The following is a 21,654-nucleotide window of genomic DNA, read 5'->3' as shown; positions in this document are numbered from 1 at the left end:
TAGAGGGAAGAAGAGACGGTAGGAATGTAAAGAAGAGACGGTGGAAATGGGAAGGTTAGTTTATTGCCCCCACCCCGCTCCCGCAGCAGCTGTCCTCGCGTGTCCCCGCCCTTCCCTTTCCCACCGTGTAAAACGCCCTCTATCGCAATATTTTCTGCCTAGACTGGCGCCGAACCTTAAGTCTTTTCTACCCCGTGATTTCATAAGGTGGTTTGGGAACATGACCATTGATGAACACAATGATTTTCCTTGTTTTCAACCAGCAATTCTTGACATTTTGTACGGGGATTTCTTGGTGAGTATGGACCGATCGTGAATGACATTATAAAAAGGGAACCTCACAGGCATTATTACATAACTATTTAAATATAAGTCAATGGTCTCACTGTTACCAAAGTTGAATCAGTCATGTTTTCCAGACCGTTTTAATTCATCAGTCATCATAAATCATGGTCATTCTCATTGAATTACAAATTGACTCAGTTTGAGTCAGTCATGATGATGTGTCACTGGACATGCTGGACACTGTGTCACCTGTTTCTATGCTGTCACTAACTTAGCACAATATAGTGACTGAATTACACTGTGTGTCAGTGTCATTGTCATTTGTATGTGGCAATTAACACTGCTCTCGAGTCTCAGTCACTGCACTGGTGAGTGAGTGAGTGTTTAGAGCGTTGTGGTTGACTCTCTTTTTAATGACACAGACTGCGTGCGTATATTACTACAGACAGTACAGCTCATGTCCATGAGCTCAAATTCCAATTTACAATTTGAGCTCATGAGAAATGGGCATGGAACGCCAGCCAGGGAACTTGCTCTCTATAGCAAATAGCCCAGGTTGGACTCCTCCGTTGCAGGCAACGCGACGGAGTCCAGGGTGTAAAGGTCCCATACCATTGCGAACAATTTTCAAAAATCTGTTAAAAATATTTTTACCTAACTCGGAAGTCTGAACTTTTACTCATATGTTTACCCTTGTAGTTGGAACTCAAAGATCGCATTATTTAAAATTGTTGAATTTTCTCCTTTGGTGTTAATATTTTGTGAAAAGAAAATTGAAATTAGCGTGTTCCGATCCCACGTCGTGCACTAACTTCCGTGTAAACACTTTCTTGCACTGACCACTGGCGGCCTACTATTTGCAGCCAAATCGCTGTCAACCCGCGATAGTAAACCAAGCAGACGGATAATAGTCGGTGAGCAATTTACACAAAGCGCAGATCTATGCGATACCGAGCATTGACGTCTTGTGCTAAGACTTCATGAGCCGGAAGCGTTTTTTTCCTAGGACAAATGAGGCCACTTTTTACCATAAATTAGCGCATGCTAACCGTCCCAAGAAAAAAAATATACGCGCGCAGGAAAGCGCCCTCTGTTGTCCGCACATATACAAGAAGCACTTTGCTGCACGCTTAGATGTTTTTGTTTTTTTTACAAGAAAAAAAAATTGATATTTGTAACCGAAATTCAACCGGAAATTTATGAAAATTCTATTTGAGCTGGAATATTTTATGCCTCCTGGATTTTAAAATGTATATTGGAGGAGTTGAAGGCGAGTTAACGGCACCTACCCTGTTTTGACGGCGAATAGCGGCAAGATAATGCACTGTACTCAAAGCCATGCGCACTTGAGCTCACACTATCAAGTAGTACACGATGATCAACATCGCCAGCGCAGAACTTCTACATATTTTCGGATATAATTTCTTCCATGGATATATTTGTTAGCTGTGAACTCGTTGAGAATATAGTGAGGGACACTATGAATATATGAACGGAATTTCAGCTTCTCAAATCGGGTAAAAAATAAAGAAAATTGTAGTCAAACTTGTGTTTGCATTGTAAAGAACCTTTATACCCAGGACGTCAGTGCAGTGGCACTGAATGACGTCCTACCAGGGCTATATAGCAAATAGCTTTATTGAAATTTATATTAAATCAATTCAGAATCATTGGTCCTAACTATATAAATAATTTCTCTGAAGGATGTCCGGTTTGGATCGAAACCTAAGGCCACCTACCCTATTCAGTATAATAATTGACGATAATAATATAATGTTAATTATTAAGTTGTATTGTTTGGAATTGTCTTTTATTGAGACTTGGGAAGTGTTACGGCCGTATGGTTGAGTCAGTCCACTGAGTAAGTTTGAGACCTCCAGGGGTCCAGTGCCCCACTTCAATCAAAGCAAGATTTTCTGCTTAAAATAAACCGGGGTCCCGTAGGTGGAAGGCAAGGTAAGACACCCCACAACACCAACCTGGCCACCTCAGGTGTGTATGCATTATTTTACACCATTCAGCAACATTGTTGACATCTTACTTGCGTACATGTGTTCATTTTTTCTTCTTTAGGTATGATGCCTGCCTCTAAGAGTGTATTAAGATGGCTTCCCACCACTGGTTAACTCCCAGCCGTCTTCTAATCTTCATTCTTGCCTTCTCGATCATCAGCTTCATCCTTTTCTCCCTGAGTGACGACTGCACTTGTGCAACCATCGATACATTGGTACGAAAAGTCAGACAGTTACAGGAAGAGATAAGAACAAAAGATGATATTCTCTCAAGTCAGAAATCGTCGTCGTCACGGAGAGACAAAATGGAGGCAAGAGAAAAGGAAGAGCAAGGATGGGATCCACACATTCTTTGCATCCTGATTCCATTCAGAAATCGTTTTGAAGAGTTAATGGAATTCATTCCTTTTATGGACAAATTTTTATCTCATCAGAGTGTCAAGCATAAATTTTATGTCATCAATCAAATAGACACTCACAGGTGAGTTTCACGTTCCGTCTTTGCCTTTTTTCTTTTTCATTTGACAAGAGCGTAAGCTGTTACCAAACTGGGGCTCAAACAAGGGAGTCAAAGAAAAGGACTATGTTGACGTTTGCCATTGTTTCCCATGGTCGCGTAGAATCTTCAATTCTAAAACACAACTTATGTATTTTTGTTCCTTGATCATTTTCCTGTCATTTTGCCCGAAAACAATCAAGATTATTAGTGTTTGTGAGGCCCATGAGGTCCTTTTGCAACCTGTTTGCATTTTATAAAATTAATTATTCATAATGAAATGAGCATTATTTATATGCAAAGTGATGAGCGATGAACCAATCAAAACGCAAACTTCCCCAAGGTATGTGGGATACGATTGTTGTTTTCTCAGCCAGTGTGCATAATTTGTTAATGTACTGAATGCTGACCCGCTGAACCCCCTCGCTTCTGATTGGTTTGGATATTTGCTACTGATTTGAAACTCTAAGTCGTGATGTACCACTTGGTGTGCAGTCTCCCCTTCCTGCTCCAAGAAGCTTTCCAAGCCAAGGCCTTGACAAAAGGCTGATCTGTGTATGGTGATAAATACGTATGGTGTGTTAGTCATTTGTACAAAGGGTCTTAAAGACAGTGGACACTATTGGTAATTGTCAAAGACCAGTCTTGTCACTTGCTGTATCTCATCATATGCGTGAAATAACAAACCTGTGAAAACTTGAGCTAATTCGGTCATCGAACTTGCAAGATAATAATGAAAAAACAAAACACCCTTGTAACAAGAAGTTGTGTGCGTTTAGATGGTTGATTTCGAGACCTCAAGTTCTAAATCTGAGGTCTCAAAATCAAATTTGTGGAAAATTGCTCCTTTCTCGAAAATTATGGCACTTCAGAGGGGGCCGTTTCACACAATGTTTTATACCATCAACCTCTCCCCATTACTCGTCACCAAGTAAAGTTTTGTGCTAATAACTATTTTGAGTAATTACCAATAGTGTCCACTGCCTTTTTAATTTATATTTCTACACTAAGGTTCCAAATTTCCACTTTAAAATTAACTTGTTTCTTGTCTTCTCACATGAAGATTTAACCGAGCGTCACTACTCAACGCTGGGTTTAAGGAGCTGAGTGAAGATTGCAGTTACATAGCATTACATGATGTGGACTTACTCCCTCGTAATCCCGCCATTTCTTACCACTATGACAATGTGCGCAATGGACCTCATCACGTCTCCTCACCAGAACTTCATCCCAAGTATGATTATAGCAAATTTATTGGAGGGATAATGCTGATGACGTGTGAACAGTTTCAGAAGGTAAGTGGAACAGTATGTGGGAAAATTACTTCTTTAAATGGCTGATATAGTTAATGTGCATTGGGAGGGGCAATAATTGTTTGAATCGCTATGGTTAGAATGTCCCGTCATGCATTTGGGCTGCTTTTGTAATGGGTTTCGTAGAGTGCACTATAAAACCAAAGGAATTTTATGTTGTGGTTGAGATTTGCGTTGCGGGTGCTGAGAAGGGTACTGTTTGGGTGTGAACCAGATTTTACTCCACGACATGATTTACAGACTTATTAAAGGCACTCAACACCTTTGGTAATTTGTCAAAGACCGGTATTCTCACTTGGTGTATCCAAACATGCAGAAAAAAAAGAAATCTGTGAAAATAATGACTCGTCTGTCATCAAAGTTGCAAGAGAATAGTGCTAGTAAAAAACACCCTTGCTGCACAAGATTGTGTGCTTTCAGATGCCTTCTGTTCAACGTGCCTGTGCTAACTGAGCTATCAAGTCAATTATGCTGGGGGGTCTCCCTATTTTATCAATATCTTATTTTGGGCTGCCAGCCAGAACTAAAGTTTTAAATATGGGAAAAGTCATAAAGGACTTAAAGAAGACTCTACAGAGCTTAATGCTGAGCAAGAAACTACCAAGCCAAACTGATCCCCCTTTTCACGTCACTCGGTGTTATTGTAAAATGTTTCTCCCTGCTTTCATTTGCGGTTTCCTTTGGTGCAATTATACTTTTGTGACAAACGATTGGTTGTTTTTTTTTCTTCTTCACTGTGTCATACTTCCTGCAAATGCCAATGCGATACAAATGTTGACATCACAAGGTATTTGTTGAAATGTGTTCAACTCCTGCGAAACATTCGCTGTGAAAACAACACTGTGACCGTTAAAATTTGTATCGCATTCGCAGGAAGTATGATCTAGGCTTCATCTATCATATAAACCACATGTATTATTGTTTACTTTTTCCTTTGCAGTTAAATGGTTTATCAAATCGATTTTGGGGCTGGGGTAGAGAGGACGATGAGCTTTATATGAGGATACAAGAAGCAAACATGAAGGTAAGATATTTTATTATTATTCATAAATTACCCCAGACAGTTTAGGGAGTCCTATTGGTTGAAAGGTGGTCACATGACCATGTTTACCCTGGTATCCATCATCATCAAGTCGACTCTCGACGTACTGCAACAAAAGCAGGCCCCACATCAGGGTCTCCCATGGCTATCCTGATCAACAAAAGCAGGCCCCACATCAGGATCTCCCATGGCTATCCTGATCAACAAAAGCAGGCCCCACATCAGGATCTCCCATGGCTGTCCCGATCAACAAAAACAGGCCCCACATCAGGATCTCCCATGGCTGTCCTGATTAACAAAAGCAGGCCCCACATCAGGATCTCCCATGGCTGTCCTGCTCTCACCTGCAGATGTTAGCTCAGTATCACGACGCAACTGGTCCACTCAGGTTAGCGTCTGACCACATCGAGAGGCTGTGGGTTCCCAGAGAATGAGTTGGCTCGCAACTTGGTTTCCTCGATCGGCCTGCAGGGGGCGACCAGCAGTGCTCAGGTGTCACGCTGGTGCCCCCGTTATCAACCTTGCTGTGTAGCTTTTGTTTCTTTGTACTCTCTCTCAACCGACTGACTGACTGGCAGATTGTACTGAAGCGTCAAACCTGACTGCTCAGTACTCAAGTGCTTTTAAGAAGAAAGTCAATCATAATGCGATGCAAATATTGATTCCATTTTGTTCCCAGCAAAACTTGAGTTTACATTGTGTTTTAATTTCCCAGATTTCTAAGCCTGAGGGGATTTCTACCGGCAGGAAAACGTTTTATCACATTCACGATAAGAAGAAACGGAAGAGGGATGTGAAGAGATTAGGAAACCAGCATAAAGTAAGTAACTTTGAAAGATATGAAGATCTAGTTGGTTTGCAGTGGCACCATGTGTGTATCTACTTGCTGGGTAGATAATGTTCTTTAAGATATTCTTCTAGAAATGCTGGAAACTTCTAAGTTCGAGTCCCAGTCACGACACCTGTGTCACGATAATAATTCTTCCTTGGTTAACAAGGTGCTGTGGCGCGCGCAATGTGCTGCCGACCAAACAGGAACATCGGGGTGAACTCCTCCTCATCCCAGTCGTGACACCTGTGTCCTTAAGTATAAAAGACACATAACCATAATAATTCTTCCTTTGGATGGGACGTAAAACCCTTGGTCCCGTGTGTTGTGTAATGCACACAAAAGAACCCAGTGCTTTTAACGTGATGAGGAGGGGTTCACCCCGATGTTCCTGTTTGATCGGCAGCACAATGCGCCACAGCACCTTGTTAACCATTACATGGTGCTGTAAAGGAATAGGTCTCACACTTTAAAGGAACACGTTGCCTTGGATCAGTCGAGTTGGTCTTTGAAAAGCGTATGTAACCGTTTGTTATAGAATGCATATGATTAGAAAGATATTTTAAAAGTAGAATATAATGATCCACACAAGTATCACTTGAAATCGCATGGTTTTTCTTTTACCTCGTCGCAAACACGGTCTGCCATTTATGGGAGTCAAATTTTTGACTCTAATAAATGGCCGACCGTGTTAGTTCGCAAAGTAAAAAGAAAACCCACGTAATTTCGAGGCAAATGTGTGTGGATTATTGTATTCTACATATTAAACATCTTTCTAACCAAATGCATTCTATAACAAACGGTTACAAACGCTTTTCAAAGACCAACTCGATCGATCCAAGGCAACGTGTTCCTAAAAACAGTAGCTCCACATACCTTGCAGGACAAAACACTGAGTGCTTTGATACGCCTCTAGGGGTGTGATAAAGTGCTAGAGAAGAACCTATTACTTTTATCATTGTTATATGTGGTGGATGTCGTCTGTTTCATGTGGTGGATGTTCATCATTAATTGATGATTTGTATTTTTTTGTAACCTAGGAATCCTTTAAGCGGGATCCAGAGACAGGGTTAGACAATGTCCAGTATAGTGTCCGTAGTACACAAGAATTATCCGTCAATGGAGCTGAAGGAATACTGCTTCATGTCATGATAGAATGCGATGTTACGATTACGCCATGGTGTGATGACGCCTAAACACAAAACACTGTCCTGCCAGTCTCTCTTAGACTTAAAGCCGTCTTCCCATCAGACTTTTGGGATTTAAGGCGTCAAGATACAACAGTTTAGCATTGAGTTTCTCCTGAGCTCAATTTAAGACGGACGATAAAATGAGGATAAGGTTTTTTACACTGGTACGGCAACATTTTAAAGCAGAGTCAACTTCCCGCAGGCTGGTAATGTTATGTCTTCCCATCTTCCATTAAAGACACTGGACACCTTTGGTAATTATAAGAGACCGGCCGTCGATTTCACAAAACTCTTCCTAACTTAAGACTAATCTTAGGACTTAGGACGAGTCCCAACCCTGCACTGTAGCATGCATACTTTAAGATTAATCCTAAGTTAGGAAGAGTTACTCGTCCTAACTCGAGATAAGACGAGTCCTAACTCTTTGTGAAATCGACGGCAGTACTCTCACTTGTTGTATCCCAACATATGCATAAAATAACAAGCCTGTGAACATTTTGACTCAATTTGTCATTGAAGTTGCAAGAGCATCATGAAAGGAAAAACACCCTCGTTACACAAATTGTGTGCTTTCAGATGCCTAATAAAAGACTTAGACCTGACCAGAAGTCTTTTATTATTTTTGAGATAATATTACCTCTTTTTCAAAACTATGTTTCTTCAGAGGGAGCCATTTCTCCCGATGTTTTATACTACTAACAGCTCTCTATTGCTCATTACCAAATAAGTTTTTTATGCTAACAATTATTTTATGCCTTGTTTTTGGGATCGGTTGTCGGCAAGAAATAGAAGAATCCAATTAGCCCGAAAGACGGACAGGCAATACTTCTTGTAAATTAACTTATCCAACCACTCTTACTTGCCTAAAAATATGAAAAATACTTTGAGTTTAGAGGTATTTTGAAGGAAATGTTACCAGTATTAAAAAAAAAGTAGTTGTCGAAAATCTGTAGGAAGTTTAGATTTAATGACAATATTTATTTTCCATGTTTACAGCACTGCATATAACAAATGCAATCATGACCATAAAGTTGAATTGTTAATAATAATTGATAAAAAAACAAATACTTAAACAGTAAAACTCTTGCTACAGATCAACATGTGCTTTTTGAGCAGAAATAACTTAAGATTATTGATTTCTATTAACAATTTATTTTGTAGTACAAACTAGAAAGTGATAATGGACGGCGACGAAAGTTGAATTGAGCTTTATGAATACTACTGTTTCAACGTAGACCAAGCTCTTATAAATGGTTGGAATAGAATCCATTATTTCAAAGGCAACTCCAAATAATGTATTTTTGTAGCAATTTTCAGATTTATTGTTAAAAATTATTGTAACATGGGATTCTAGGCATTGCATGGTGTAGTGTAATTATATAGTTTACTGCAACACCATGTGTATCTTCTAGCTGGGTAGACTTGTCTTGCTTTATATTCTACTTTTGCTGGGTAGATTTGTTCTCAAAAGAACATAATCTACCCAGCTAATAAGATATACACATAGTGTTACCAAAAACCATATTACGGTATACAGTATATTGCAATGTTAAAACCTTTTTCATAATTTTTATTTTTAGCCATATTATGGCTAGTAACTGTTGTTAGTAACTGTTGGAGGAAGCTGATATCAATTTATGTAAAAATGTAATCATTTTTTTATAGTTTTTAGTCAACCATTTACCGCATACAATGTAGGTGAATTTTGAGACAAGTCCGCCAATCACATTATCCCACCATGTCAAGTTGCTTTTATTTAGCAGGATTTAATGCTGAAGAAAACAAATGTTATTAGTCTATTTCTAATTGTGTTGATGGTATGTTTGTGTATAGCTCAAATAAACCAAAACAGGGTCAAAAGTTAATGGTGTGTATATGATTTGTTTTTGACAAGTAAACTTGCATCCCACCCCAACGGCATCCCCCACCAGGGTGTAAGTTCATAAATAAAGCCTGTAAGCACAAAACTTGCTTAACACAGAATAGTATTGCTTATAGTGGTCGTTCACAGAGATAAATAGCTTTTTTTTTTTATAATAACAAAATTACAAATTTACATGGTTGCAACTGGTCCCCAACTCATTTTAAGCTTTATTTTGTGTTTAACAGATTTATGAAATTGGGTTCAGTTCGAACAATGTAAACTTTGTGAAATTTTGGTTTATTTAAAGTTTCTGCTAAGCAAGATTTTTCTTTGCTTAGCAAATTTGTCTTGCGCTTGCAAGCTTTATGACATAGGGCTCTGACCGGTTGGTGGCGCTATTTCAATGTTGTCATTTTGACAAAAATTGCTTCAGCTGGTACGCATCAATTTGGTTTAGATCACAATCTAAATGGAGGGGACCATGCAAGATGTCAACATGGATAAAGAAACTACGGAAGAAACGACGGAAAATACCGCTATTTTAGAAGGTGTTCACGCAGAGCAATTTCGTCTGAGAATTGTCACAAATGAACAAGGGAAGCAAGAATATCAGGTGGTCAAATTGGAGACCACCGGGAACTCTGGTATGGTGATGTCAAACGTTCCAGTTACCTTGCCGGATAACGTCACCATGCATGTTGATCATGCTGGAAGGTAGGCATAAGTACTGTATTTCCGACACCTTGGATTTTTAAATTGTTATTTTTATTTTAAGTCATCCTTTACTTCTTTCTTTACCTCGCGCTTGTGACATAACATTAACAATTTATAGTCCTGCACAAGAACATACGATGCAAATTGTATTCTTGGTTCAATTTGAACTGCAAGAACTCTTTTTAAATCTTTATTGCAAATGGAACTACTATTACTAATTCAATTGCAGTAATTTTTGCACAAACAAAAGTTAAATTATGTAAAAAATAGGCTCAAAATTGATAAAATATTCTGATTTCTCTCAAGTTGTTATAAGCTATGATGTATATTTCTTCCTGGAATGTGACTAATAAGATCTCTTTCATTATCATCTCCATTATAATTATATGCCTTACATTATGCCACTCAGGCTAATGTAATGGGTCATCATCCCATGTTGATGTTCAAAATCATATTCAACACACTTTTGCCCTTCTGTCCGTTTTATGCATCTGAACTGAACTTAATTTTCCTTTTTTACTCATTTTTACAAAAAGGGTTATCTCATTGAGGTAAATTTTATACTAGATTATTTCATATCATACTGTCTTACATACATAGGCCTATCGAAATGGAATGAAAAAGTGGTGGCACCATACAGAAACTTTTCCTCTTTTATACTACACGACCCAAACTTTCCCCACACACTCATTTTACTTTTACAATGTTTGTAGGCCCTATTAGATCTTATTTATTTTTCTCCTTCAGATTAACACTTCAAGTGAGTGGTCCCATTGATGGCCTAGGTGACTTGGGAGGTGCTGGAGATGTCACAGCCTCAGCAGGAGTTGGTGAGATGCCAACAACACCTTTCAAGAAATCATCACCAATGATGGTAATGCCAGGTGCCGAAACACCCAGTATAAGAACAGTAGACGGCGTCTTACAGATGGGACGAGTCTCAAGTATCATGGGTAACGTCACAGACTGTCTGCGGATAATGCCCGATGCCGATCCTCTGGACTGTATCAACGCGGCCATGCAGGTCACACCAACAGTACCTTCTACAACGTCAGCTAATGCTAACTTCACCGACGTCATCGCTGACATCCAGGACTCTATGCAGCAGGAGAGCCATCCTTGCACCATGAATCTTGCCGCTGTTCAGGGTGCAGTGGGTAGCGTTGATTCGGCTACAGAGACACTGACGGTTGGTGATCCGATGGTGACATCAGAAGCATTGATTGGGTCCTCCGTCGGGACGATGACGGTTATGGCCAATATGAACTGGCCTACTGGGTCAGAGGTCGCATGCTCTCTCTCAGGATCGGTACCAGTGGATCCCATATCACTTCCATCGCTTGTTAGTATTGGAGTGCCAAATGTTGAACTCACAACAACAGGTATAGTATTTTATTATGGGAAAGTAAAAACATTTATGATAGGTAAGGGGGTCTTCAACTGGTTAAAGCTTGGGTCTTTCCATTTTCTAATTCTACCAGGTGAGATTATTTTCTCAGAATAGTCAGATTTTGTTGATTTCGGCAGTTGCTGCTGGTGCAATTAACCATGACTTAACAAAGCCAAGAGAACCAACACTCTATTTGAAACACCATATTTGTTTTTTCTTCTTCAATAAAAGTCTTTAACATCTTAAAACTCTACACATGCTGTAGGCCTATTTGTGCTTGATATTACTAGCTGTGCTTTGCAATCCAAATAATCTAACTGCTCTTTGAATTCTTTAAAAGAACTAGTCCACAAACCTGACGCTTAATGAATCTGGCGATGCACAGAGTCTGTAAACCCTCTGAATGATAACATCTTGGAAGTTCTGGGTCCAGAATAAGGGGGAATCCAGGGTCCAATTTCATAGAGCTGCTTAAGCACAAAAGTAAGCTCAGCAAATCAAACTCACGCTAACCAGAATACCAGCCAAATATACCATATCACACGTTCAATTTGTGACTGGTATTGTTGCTAAGCCATGTAAGCAGGGGTTTTAAAAGCAGCTCTATGAAATTGGGCCCTGGACCCAGTTTCATGGCTCTGCTTACTGCCGAATTCTGTGCGAAAGATCACGATTCCCCGCTTACGTGCAAGCACTGAATTTCTGCGCTAACCTTCCGTAAGCGCTGATTCTGTGCTTACAGTAAGCAGAGCCATGATATTGGGCATATTGGGCCCAGGGCCCAATTTCATTGCGCTGCTAAGCACACAAAATTTGTGAAACTTCTCCCTTGATAAAAACTGGAATGCCAACCAAATTTCCACTTGATTTTTAGGGCAAGCAAACAACAGCTGTATACCAGTGAGAAAGCAACATGCAACAAATGGAAATTTGGTTGGTAATCCTGTTTTTATCAAGAAAGAAATTTCATGCTAAGCAAATTTTTGTGCTTAGCAGCTCTATGATATTGGGCCCAGGTCTCTACGTCATTTTCATGAAATTTTGTTTTCATCAAATCTCATCCCAGACTACTTACATTCTTCAGGTCAGCTTGTGATCAGTCGAGGCTCATTAATGTACTCTGATCAATCCAGCAATCTTCTAGCTCTAGACGCTCCTAATCCTGATGCTGATGGTACAATCAAACCAAACACAGCGGAGACCACTCTCAATGATCCTACTGTACAGGATGCAAACCAACCTGCTATTCAACCAAAGGTATCATTCTACAAAGGCAACAAATGAAGCCTTTGAATTTGTGTCTATTTAATCAATTAAAGGCGCTGGACACTATTGGTAATTACTCAACATAATTGATGGCATAAAAACTGGTAACGAGCAACGGAGAGCTTTTGCTGGTATAAAACATTGTGAGAAACGGCTCCCTCTGAAGTTACTTAGTTTTTGAGAACAAGGTAACTTCTCAAAAAGTGTTGAATCTGAGAAAGACTTTATCAGGCCTGAAGCCTTTCTTGGACATCTGAAAATACACATTTTGTGCTACAAGGGTATACTTTCACTCAATGTTTTCATGCAACTTTGATGACCAATTGAGCCCAATTTTCATAGTTATTTTATGCATTCATGATGTCATCCAACAAGTGAGAACACTGTATCCTAATTAAAATTTATTTCTTCATTGTTCTTTGTCAAGGTCAAGAGAAAAGGTGGCTGGCCAAAAGGCAAGAAGAGAAAGACGGATTCTTTGAATGAATCTAATTTCCCCAAAGCTCCAACTACAGCGTGAGTATGACTAACTATCACATTGCTTTATGAATAACCAGTTCAATAATTGGCATCCTAGTAGCTAGATTGAGACGCTTTGCACATTCCTTGCTTGTTCATCGGGCATACTTTTAGACCAATCTCTAACTTTCTAAATTTTCTTTGGGAGCATACAACCCCAAGTTGCTTTAATTAGCGCTAAAGGGTTATTCTAACGCAGTACTCTCTCAGCCTTCTAAGGTTGCCATTTATACGCCTTGGTAAAGAGAAGCAATTATGGTTGAGTGCCTTGCTCAAGGACACAAGTGTCTTAACCAGAATCCATTCCACACTCTGATTATTCAACCATCAGAACTTGAGTCTTTAGCAGTAGACAGCTACCCATGAAATACAATTTCGATACAAAACTAACAAGAAATCACACTGTTTTTTATCTGAAGGTGGATTTAGTTAGGTAATAAATCCAGTATTTACCGCTGCTTTTTTAGCAAAAATGAAAGTACGCTTGAACAAGAGAAGCAACAGAGAGATCTTATCACAAAATAAGGCAACAGGAAACTTGAAGTTATAAAAATAAAAAAAATAAAAAATTAAAATGCTGGTAGATTTTTTACATGGGGTAGAATTTGTTTCAATGGGAGACTTAGGGATGCTAGGTGGCAGCAGACTTACCAGGTAAATTTCCATTGTTTACGTAGTTCTGAGCGTGCGCACATGCCCGAAAACAATGGATTTTACCTGGTAAGTCTGCTGCCACCTACGTCCCAAAAGTCTCCCATTCTCTCGGACCAGCTATGTCTCCAAGACTTCTTAACAAGATCAATATTGCTTGATATACTCTTTGAATTTGAATCACTGTTCATTCATCTTTTTCAGTTATTCCTCATTTCTCAATGAGCAACTTGGACAGATTAGGAAGAAGCATTCTAAGAAACCGTTTCCTGAGATCATTAAGATATTGGGTTCCATGTGGACTAAGATGACGATAGAGGAGAAAAAGGTATCTTATAGTTCATTTGTTATTTCATAAATCACTGAATGTGTCATGGCTCTGCAGTTAAGAGCACCGGACTCCGGTGTTTCTGATCAGCAGAGTGTGGGTTTGAGTCCCAGTAAGGTACTGCCAATGGTTGCCTCCAGGTTGTCTGTATAAGTTGCCTTGTGTGACAAGGCCCTTACAGATCTGAGAATGGCTTGGGTTAATAATAAAAATAAAAGCAAATAACATAAGTGGTTTTTGTTTAGCGCTCATTTCCCTCACTCAGTGACGCTCCTGGCGCTGTAACATACATTATTTCCTGCAAGGTACATGGGGCTACGATTGTATATAATAATGAGACCATGTAATGACGTAATGGCGCAATATGCAGTCAGTCAAACCAGGAACACCAGGGCAAACCCCCTTCTCATTACGAAAAATTCACTGTTTTTTTATGTGCGTTGCACAACACACGGAACAGTTTTACGTCCCATCCGAAGGATGAAGCATCATGGATACAAGTGTCAAGACTCGTGTAAAGAAACTGGTCATCATTTGTTTTTAAAGTTATTACTAAAGGTATACTCCATTTAATGCCATCTAAACACTTTTGATCTTGAAATTTATTTTCTTCTGCAGAAATATTTAACCGTAGCAGAGCTCGATAAGAAACGCTATATAGAGGAGCTTCGTGCCTTCCAACATAGTGAAACATATCAGACGTTACTGAGAAGACAAGTGGCTAAGAAGATTAAAGATCTAACAGGTGAAGCAATTCATTATGAAATATATAACAGGTGAATCCAGTTAATTAGGGGGGGGGGGAATGAAACCTAGAGAGGTTGGTATGCCTGGCTTGTAGAAGCAAAGAGTGGCTGGTTCACATGAAACCAGGGGTCGACTTGGTGGACACTATTGGTAATTACTCAAAATAATTATTAGCATAAAACCTTACTTGGTGGCGAGTAATGGGGAGAGGTTGATGGTATAAAACATTGTGAGAAACGGCTCCCCCTGAAGTGCCATAGTTTTCGAGAAATAAGTAATTTTCCACGAATTTGATTTCGAGACCTCAGATTTAGAATTTGAGGTCTCGAAATCAACCGTCTAAATGCACACTCAAGGATGTTTTTTTTCTTTCATTATTATCTCGCAACTTCGATGACCAATTGAGCTCAAATTTTTACAGGTTTGCTATTTTATGCATATGTTGTGATACACCAAGTGAGAAGACTGGTCTTTGACAATTACCAATAGTGTCCATTGTCTTTAAGGCTAGTCCTTGGTTTGGGAGAGATTGAAGCCTTTCAAGTTGATCCATTGATTAATTAAAGAAAGCACTTTCAGATGAATCAAAGGTTTTTTTTAAGTGCTGATGTCAACTTTTGAATGTTTGTGCAATTGTTTTTTTCTGCTGGGGGTTGATAAGTGACTGATTGATTGATTGAAATAGAATGTACTTCCAGATGTGATTTTTTGTGTGATTGTGAATGTTATTTTTTAGTGATCAATTTTTGTTCAATATTTTGAATACTAGGTGTTGATGGTGCTACTATCGACCCTGATGTCAGTGCTTCAGTTCTGAATGAAATACAACTAGAGGTAAGACGAAAAGACAGAGACAGATTAGCAAAGATTTCTTTCCTCATTTGTTTCCTCATTCGACAAGGAGGTCATTTTCTTATGACATTGATGTAAATATCGTCTCATCGCTCTTATTAGAGCCAAATCAGGAGAGAAGACAATGAAGGATGTTCAGTTTTAGATGGGGGAGGGAAATCCCAGAGAATTATTCCAGGGAAACCACACGCTGTCAGGTACAGACTGATAAACCCATTCCACATGGTGCCCCTGTTGGGATTCGAACCGGGTCCCAGAGGTGGAAGGCAGGGCCAGACACCACTGCACCAACCTGATTGCCCCAATGTGGCAACTGAAGTCATTTGAATTCGTCGATAAGATGAACGAGAGAGTGAGATGGATTTCTTAAGATTTGTTTCCTCATATTTTGTTGTTTTCATTTTAGGAGGATGATCCGAGTGACTTACTCTGCAAGATATGTGATAAGTTATTCAGTACAGTGCACAACAAGAAAGAACACATGTACGGCAAGCAGCACTTACTAACACTGACTGGAAAATTATGTAAGTTACATCAAATATATTTCCTGATGAACCCTTGCACATTGTGCAGTGCCCACTTACGCTCACCTGTCCTCATGTCCTGTCGGCAATTAATAAATACAAATTTGTATATAGCGTATTTCACAATAACCGTAACAATGCACTTTACACTCGTACCCCGGTCATTGGGCCAATAACATCCCTTTAATCTTTTCAGCTCCCTGTGGAGTATACAGCCCTGAGCTGCCGTGGCGCTCCGAAGGCTTTTTCATACACAATATCAACCTCTACCCTCGCAGGTACCCATTTATACCCCTGGGTGAAGAGAAGCAATTATAGTAAAGTATGTTGCTTAAGGACACAAGTTATATGACCGGAATTTGAACCCACACTCTGCCATGACACGTAGCTAAAGTTGTGTGTTTCCTGAGTCACGCCAAATTATAACCATTATGGGTAGTTTATTTAAACATCTACTCAGATTCAAGCGTCACCCTCTTAAAGTTGGACCTTTAAGAGAGTGACAGAATAAATCATGTCAACCATATTTGTACTGTTATCAAACATGACAGGACAGAGACAGCAATAAATATCCCGACAAACCAATTAAAATTCTGGATTTCAGATGTCAGCGAAAAAATAAAAAATAAACGGTCATAGCTTTGTCACATTATTTACAGCTTACTCATATAAACTCCAACGACCTAATTTGAAACTGATGTCTGGATTGAAGGCGACACCTTTCTATCTGAAGTCATTCTCACAGATTGTTTTACATTCTACAATCATGTCTGACTCTCTCCCTGATTAACTACATGTATTTGAACAGTATTTGATTGCATTTGAAATGGGGGAATGACTGCACTATTTGCCTGGAATTAAGTGGTTCATGTACAGGAGGCTGGTGCCACCTTGATTTGAAATGAATGTTTAAGGTTTTTGTGGAGTCAAATCAATGGACACGTATCTCGTACAGACCAATGAGTAGTTCCCCTGGCTGACATTGTGGGTGTTAAGTTACAATGTTCAATACATCTCAGGGTTACTATATTAAAGGCAGCATTCCAACAATTTTTAATAGATCAGTTGTTGCAAGTTCTGTTGAATTGTTTCTTCTAAATATAAAATTTAAAGGCTAAGAAAATGTCAGAGATTTGATCCATAAGTTTCTGTAAATTCTATTCTGCTCCTTCCAAAAGTAAAAAATAAGGATAAGATCAAGTTAGATATTTCTATGACAACAGGGCATCCGTTATTGTTGATTGGTTGCATATTGCATCACAATACCAGGGGTGGATTGCACCAAGCGGTCTTAAACCAGTCTATGCTTTATAGCCGGCTAACTTAAGACCCGTTTAGACAGTCTTTAATTATAGACCGATTGCAATAGCGTGGTCTATAATTATAGCCAGTCTTAAATCTTAAGCCTGCTCTGAGCTGGCTATAATCGGTCTTTGTTTGGGTTTTTAAAGATGGCGCTGCATTTGTTGTAGATGATTTGATACAAAGAGCTCTACGATGAGATTGTGTTTTAGAAATAGATTACACCCATGGGAGGCATTATGATGATGATCAAGGTGACTGTATCGTAAATGTATGTTCCGAAAAGTAAAAATGATACAACTCACAGATATGACATCCGATGATTTAAACCAAAGAAATAAGAACAATGCCGTACCGCCAGTACCCCCTGCAGAGCGCTAACTATTATATGGGACATTTGTTCGTATTTCATTACTTTTCGCCGACTTATCTAAGACCGGCGTATTGCAACAGGCTTAATGACTGACTAAGCTAAGACCGTCTAAGGCAGATAGCCCGCTATAACTGACTGGTCTTAGACTGCTGACTAAGACCGTTTTATTGCAATCCACCCCTGGGGTCGGTTTCACAAAGAGTTACATGTAGGAGACAACAAAAGTTTAAAGCTAGTCCTAAGTTAGGACAAGTAATTCGTCCTAACTTGAGACAAGCCTAGTCCTAACTCTTTATGAAATCCACCCCTGGGCCCAATTTCATAGAGCTGCCTTAGCACAAAATTTTGCTTAAGCAAAAAAATCCTTGCTTAGTAAAATCAGAATACCGACCAAGACTCCACTTAATTGTTATGCTAAGTAAGCAACAGCTAAATACCAGTCACAAGCAATGTATATGCCATGAAATCTTTGCCAGTACTATGTGAAAAAATAAGCGAGCTATTTTCGTGCTTAAGCAAATTTGTTGCTTAAGCAGCTCTATGAAATTGGCCCCTGGTCTACTATTAGGTGATGCTATGTAACGGAATTGGTCTCATAAGCAGCTTCAAAACACCTTGCAGAAAAATACTGAATATTGAAGCCCCTTGAGTGCCACTGAGTTATGTATATTAGTGCACTATGTACATTGTTATTACTGTTGTTTATTTATTTATTTTAATTTCGGTTTTACATATACAAGGATGTGTGTAAACACTGTATACTCAGTACTTTTCAGAGCTCTATGCAAATGAAAACACAGGCATATTACTCGGTAGGGATTCAAATCCACGACCTTTGCGCAACCCAGATTAGTATTCTTTGTCCCGCATGTAAATTTCCATCTATTTATTTAATGCCAACAGGTCAAATTGAGAAGGAAGTCCTTGAGATGGAAAGCAATAATCAACAACTCAGCCACTCCACTTTACTGGATCCCAACCAGGGGTTAGCAACGGGACCATCACTACACCATGTAGAAGGCCAAGCTACTGGGACCAGTGGACTACCGGGTACTGGTGCCCAACAACCTGCCATTACAGAGAAGATTGACATTGAGCAGTTCAAGGAAGGTTTCATGGAACTAAATCTTGGTGAGTGTCTTCTTAGAATTTATTACAAATTGTTTTTACCCTGAAGCCCGGTTCATACTTCCTGTGAAGGCGAAAGCGATACAAATTTTGATGTCACTAATTTGCATTGAAATATTCAGGAGAGTTGAAAGTTGCTCAATTCCAGCAAAACATTAACAAAGAAAAGAGGGCCATGACTTTAAAATTTGTATCGCATTCGCGTTCGCAGGAAGTACAAACCAGGATGTTTATAAAGCACTGTATACTCGATACTTTCTTGAGTTCTTGGAATTTAATCCAGAGGCAAATCACACATGTGGGGGGGGGGGGTTCAAACCCACAAACTTTGCATTGCTGAAGCAGATGTCTTACTACTAGACCACAGAGCTAGTCAAATGGCTAGAGGCAGTCAGTTTCAGAAAAAAATTCTCGAGTTTTTTGAAGAAGGTCCCAGGGACAAGTTAATCCGAGCGCCCAGTTAATCACCTTCAACCCACTACATAAGCAGAATCCAGCAACAGAGTCCAGCATTATCCTAAAGAAAATCAGAGCATACTGACTGAAACGTATAATTGTCAGCCTCCGCGGTTCTTTTTAGAGCAAAGACTACTTAAAAGAGATATTCACATGGTGTTAACGCTGACCCTCTTTGGTTTAGTCTATCATTCAATCAAACTTTTTATATGAATGATGACTTAGTGGGCAATGGCTGCAGAACCTCATTGATCGTATATTTATAAACTTACTGATGATGTCTCATTATTTGTTCAGATCGAGAGATAGAGTTGAGAGAACTGCGATGTCGAGACCAGGAACTCTTTGAAGTGAAAATGGAACTTAGCCAGCAATATCAAGAACTTGAGGTATGAGATATAATACTGCCCTCTTGTGACAGAAGAAGAGTTTTGCTGATAAACAGAAAACCATCACTCTAATAACACCACTACCACAGCGTAAAAGTACCTGTTGTTGTACTTTATCAATCTGGGTCGGATAAATATTCTCATTGCTCTAGTTGGAGCCAAACGAGAAGAGATGGTGATGAAGAAATTTTAGTCCTAGATGTGGGAGGGAAACCCCCAGAGAAGTATTCCAGGGGAAACCCACGCAGTCAAGGGACTGAAAACCCAATCCACATAGTGCCCCTGGTGGGATTCGAACCGGGGTCCCAGAGGTGGAAGCGGCGGCAAGAACGCCAACCTGATCCCCCTTTAATAATAAAAAAAACATGGCTAGAGCAATGTCCCAACCCCAAGTTGACAGTAATTGTTGTTTTACCTTAACAACAGAAAAACCATCCCTTCAAAAACATCCCCTACCACAAACTGAAAATAATTGATGTTTTTGTTATCGTTCTTGGCAGGAAACTCTAGCTAAGAAAAAACTTCTTTCCAATAATCTAAAGAGGGTGAGTACGACTCTACGAGCTAAACTTGAAGATCTACGGATGGTACCGACATTATTTGGTGTCATCAATTTCTGACAGAGAGTTTCTTCACATTTCAACCCCGGAGGACTAAGACTATTTCTTCATTGCGCATGTTTTGTTCTATAGTTTCTAGTCTTTTCAATTTTATTCCAACACTGGTCTTGAGTTTTTCAAGGCGTTTCAAAAGACATTGTTTACAGTTTTGGGGCTGTCTATGAGAGAGGCCATGACAGCTTTTTAGAGCTTAATGGTGAGGGATAAACTTAATCCGACTTGGGCTGGCGACCCAACTCAACATTCGCAAGGGGCACGTTGCCTCCTACTCCTGGGGCTCGAAACAAGGTTACCCCCTATTAAGCATGGGTATCATCCACTAGAAGCCCGGCTGGTAGAGCAGAATGCAGAAGTGTCCAAGGTTCAAACCCACACCCTGCTGCTGTCAACAACAAAGCTTGGGGCTGGTGACCTAGACCGCTTGTCCTTTACATGCCAGATATTGTTGGGTCACCTGATTCTTATAAAAATGGAGGATCGACACCAGGCAATTCGAAATGAAATTTTTCTTTGCAAACCCAATAGTATACTATTTGACTTCTTTGGGCCTCATAGTAGAACATGTAATGTTTCTCAAGGGGCTTAACATCAGGATGTTTGCATTATTACCACAGATGTATCTCTGCAAATTTTAAAAACCAACTTTTAAAAAGACCCATCAGACCATGTAACACAAAAAGAGTGACTTTGCACATTCCATGGCCTTTCTGGCAGGCAAGTTTCTGGCAGGCAAGGTACTCTACTTGTCTATGGTACTTTAATTTTTTGTTCCATAATCTGAACACAAATAAAGTTATAAAAGTAATAACTGGATAAGCTTTGAGCCTTTGCTTCTTATCAAAGGTTGATGCAAATCTGACAGTGCACTCAATGACGTATCAGGTTTTTATCGTTTACACTGGGCTGTGTACAAATTGTGCCTGCAGATAGTCCATGCTCTGTGGCTCTTTTGTAGACAGTGTTGTTGCAGGTTACATGGTCTAGATGGCCCAGTGTGATGTCACAAATTTCTAGTGCTCCCGGCATCCAAAGACTGTTGAACTTGGCATTCACACTTTTGTGAACAAATTGTATCTATTAATATTTCTTTGTCATTATGGAATAGACCCCTTGGACAATGCTGAACGCACCTCCAAACAATGCACCTCTACCATTGGGGAGTCAATTCCTTTGTGCACATTTTGACTCCCAAATTGACCCCCAAATTGGCAGATGGATGTTTGTATGTGCGTTGTGTGCTGTGCAAGTGGTCTGTATAATACCCTGATAAATTACTGTATAGTGTATATAGTCCTTAAAGTATATGCACATGAATTCAGTTAAAAAACTGAGTAAATACTTATAAATATATATTTGAAACAGTA

General features: G+C 39.5%; 2 protein-coding genes across 2 annotated transcripts; both read left to right on the top strand.

Annotated features, from left to right (window-relative positions):
* The first annotated feature begins 199 nt into the window (after nucleotides 1-199).
* Nucleotides 200-9,032, top strand: LOC139941143 (beta-1,4-galactosyltransferase 7-like). The gene is made up of 6 exons (XM_071937591.1): nucleotides 200-295; nucleotides 2,359-2,778; nucleotides 3,857-4,088; nucleotides 5,047-5,130; nucleotides 5,864-5,968; nucleotides 7,018-9,032. Exons 2-6 carry the CDS (start codon nucleotides 2,390-2,392, stop codon nucleotides 7,171-7,173), a joined length of 966 nt encoding a protein of 321 aa, XP_071793692.1. The 5' UTR covers nucleotides 200-295; nucleotides 2,359-2,389; the 3' UTR covers nucleotides 7,174-9,032.
* A 478-nt stretch (nucleotides 9,033-9,510) lies between these two features.
* On the top strand, nucleotides 9,511-21,652 carry LOC139941055 (uncharacterized). Its single transcript, XM_071937471.1, has 11 exons — nucleotides 9,511-9,745; nucleotides 10,493-11,127; nucleotides 12,220-12,392; nucleotides 12,829-12,917; nucleotides 13,776-13,899; nucleotides 14,518-14,644; nucleotides 15,416-15,480; nucleotides 15,905-16,022; nucleotides 18,601-18,828; nucleotides 19,579-19,670; nucleotides 20,171-21,652. Exons 1-11 carry the CDS (start codon nucleotides 9,513-9,515, stop codon nucleotides 20,288-20,290), a joined length of 2,004 nt encoding a protein of 667 aa, XP_071793572.1. The 5' UTR covers nucleotides 9,511-9,512; the 3' UTR covers nucleotides 20,291-21,652.
* The last annotated feature ends 2 nt before the right edge of the window (nucleotides 21,653-21,654 follow it).

Source organism: Asterias amurensis, chromosome 8 (assembly GCF_032118995.1).
Source record: "Asterias amurensis chromosome 8, ASM3211899v1".
In the NCBI taxonomy this organism is placed as follows: domain Eukaryota; kingdom Metazoa; phylum Echinodermata; class Asteroidea; order Forcipulatida; family Asteriidae; genus Asterias; species Asterias amurensis.
Note: the sequence above shows the minus strand (reverse complement) of the source record. Positions and strands in the feature narration are given on the sequence as shown.

Excerpts from the sequence above, each read along its gene's own strand:
- LOC139941143 (XM_071937591.1), top strand. The coding sequence starts at position 2,390 with ATGGCTTCCCACCACTGGTTAACTCCCAGCCGTCTTCTAATCTTCATT. Across the intron at positions 2,779-3,856 it reads AATCAAATAGACACTCACAG|ATTTAACCGAGCGTCACTAC; the intron begins GTGAGTTTCACG and ends TCTCACATGAAG. Across the intron at positions 4,089-5,046 it reads CGTGTGAACAGTTTCAGAAG|TTAAATGGTTTATCAAATCG; the intron begins GTAAGTGGAACA and ends TTTCCTTTGCAG.
- LOC139941055 (XM_071937471.1), top strand. The coding sequence starts at position 9,513 with ATGCAAGATGTCAACATGGATAAAGAAACTACGGAAGAAACGACGGAA. Across the intron at positions 13,900-14,517 it reads TGACGATAGAGGAGAAAAAG|AAATATTTAACCGTAGCAGA; the intron begins GTATCTTATAGT and ends TTTCTTCTGCAG. Across the intron at positions 18,829-19,578 it reads TTTCATGGAACTAAATCTTG|ATCGAGAGATAGAGTTGAGA; the intron begins GTGAGTGTCTTC and ends TTATTTGTTCAG.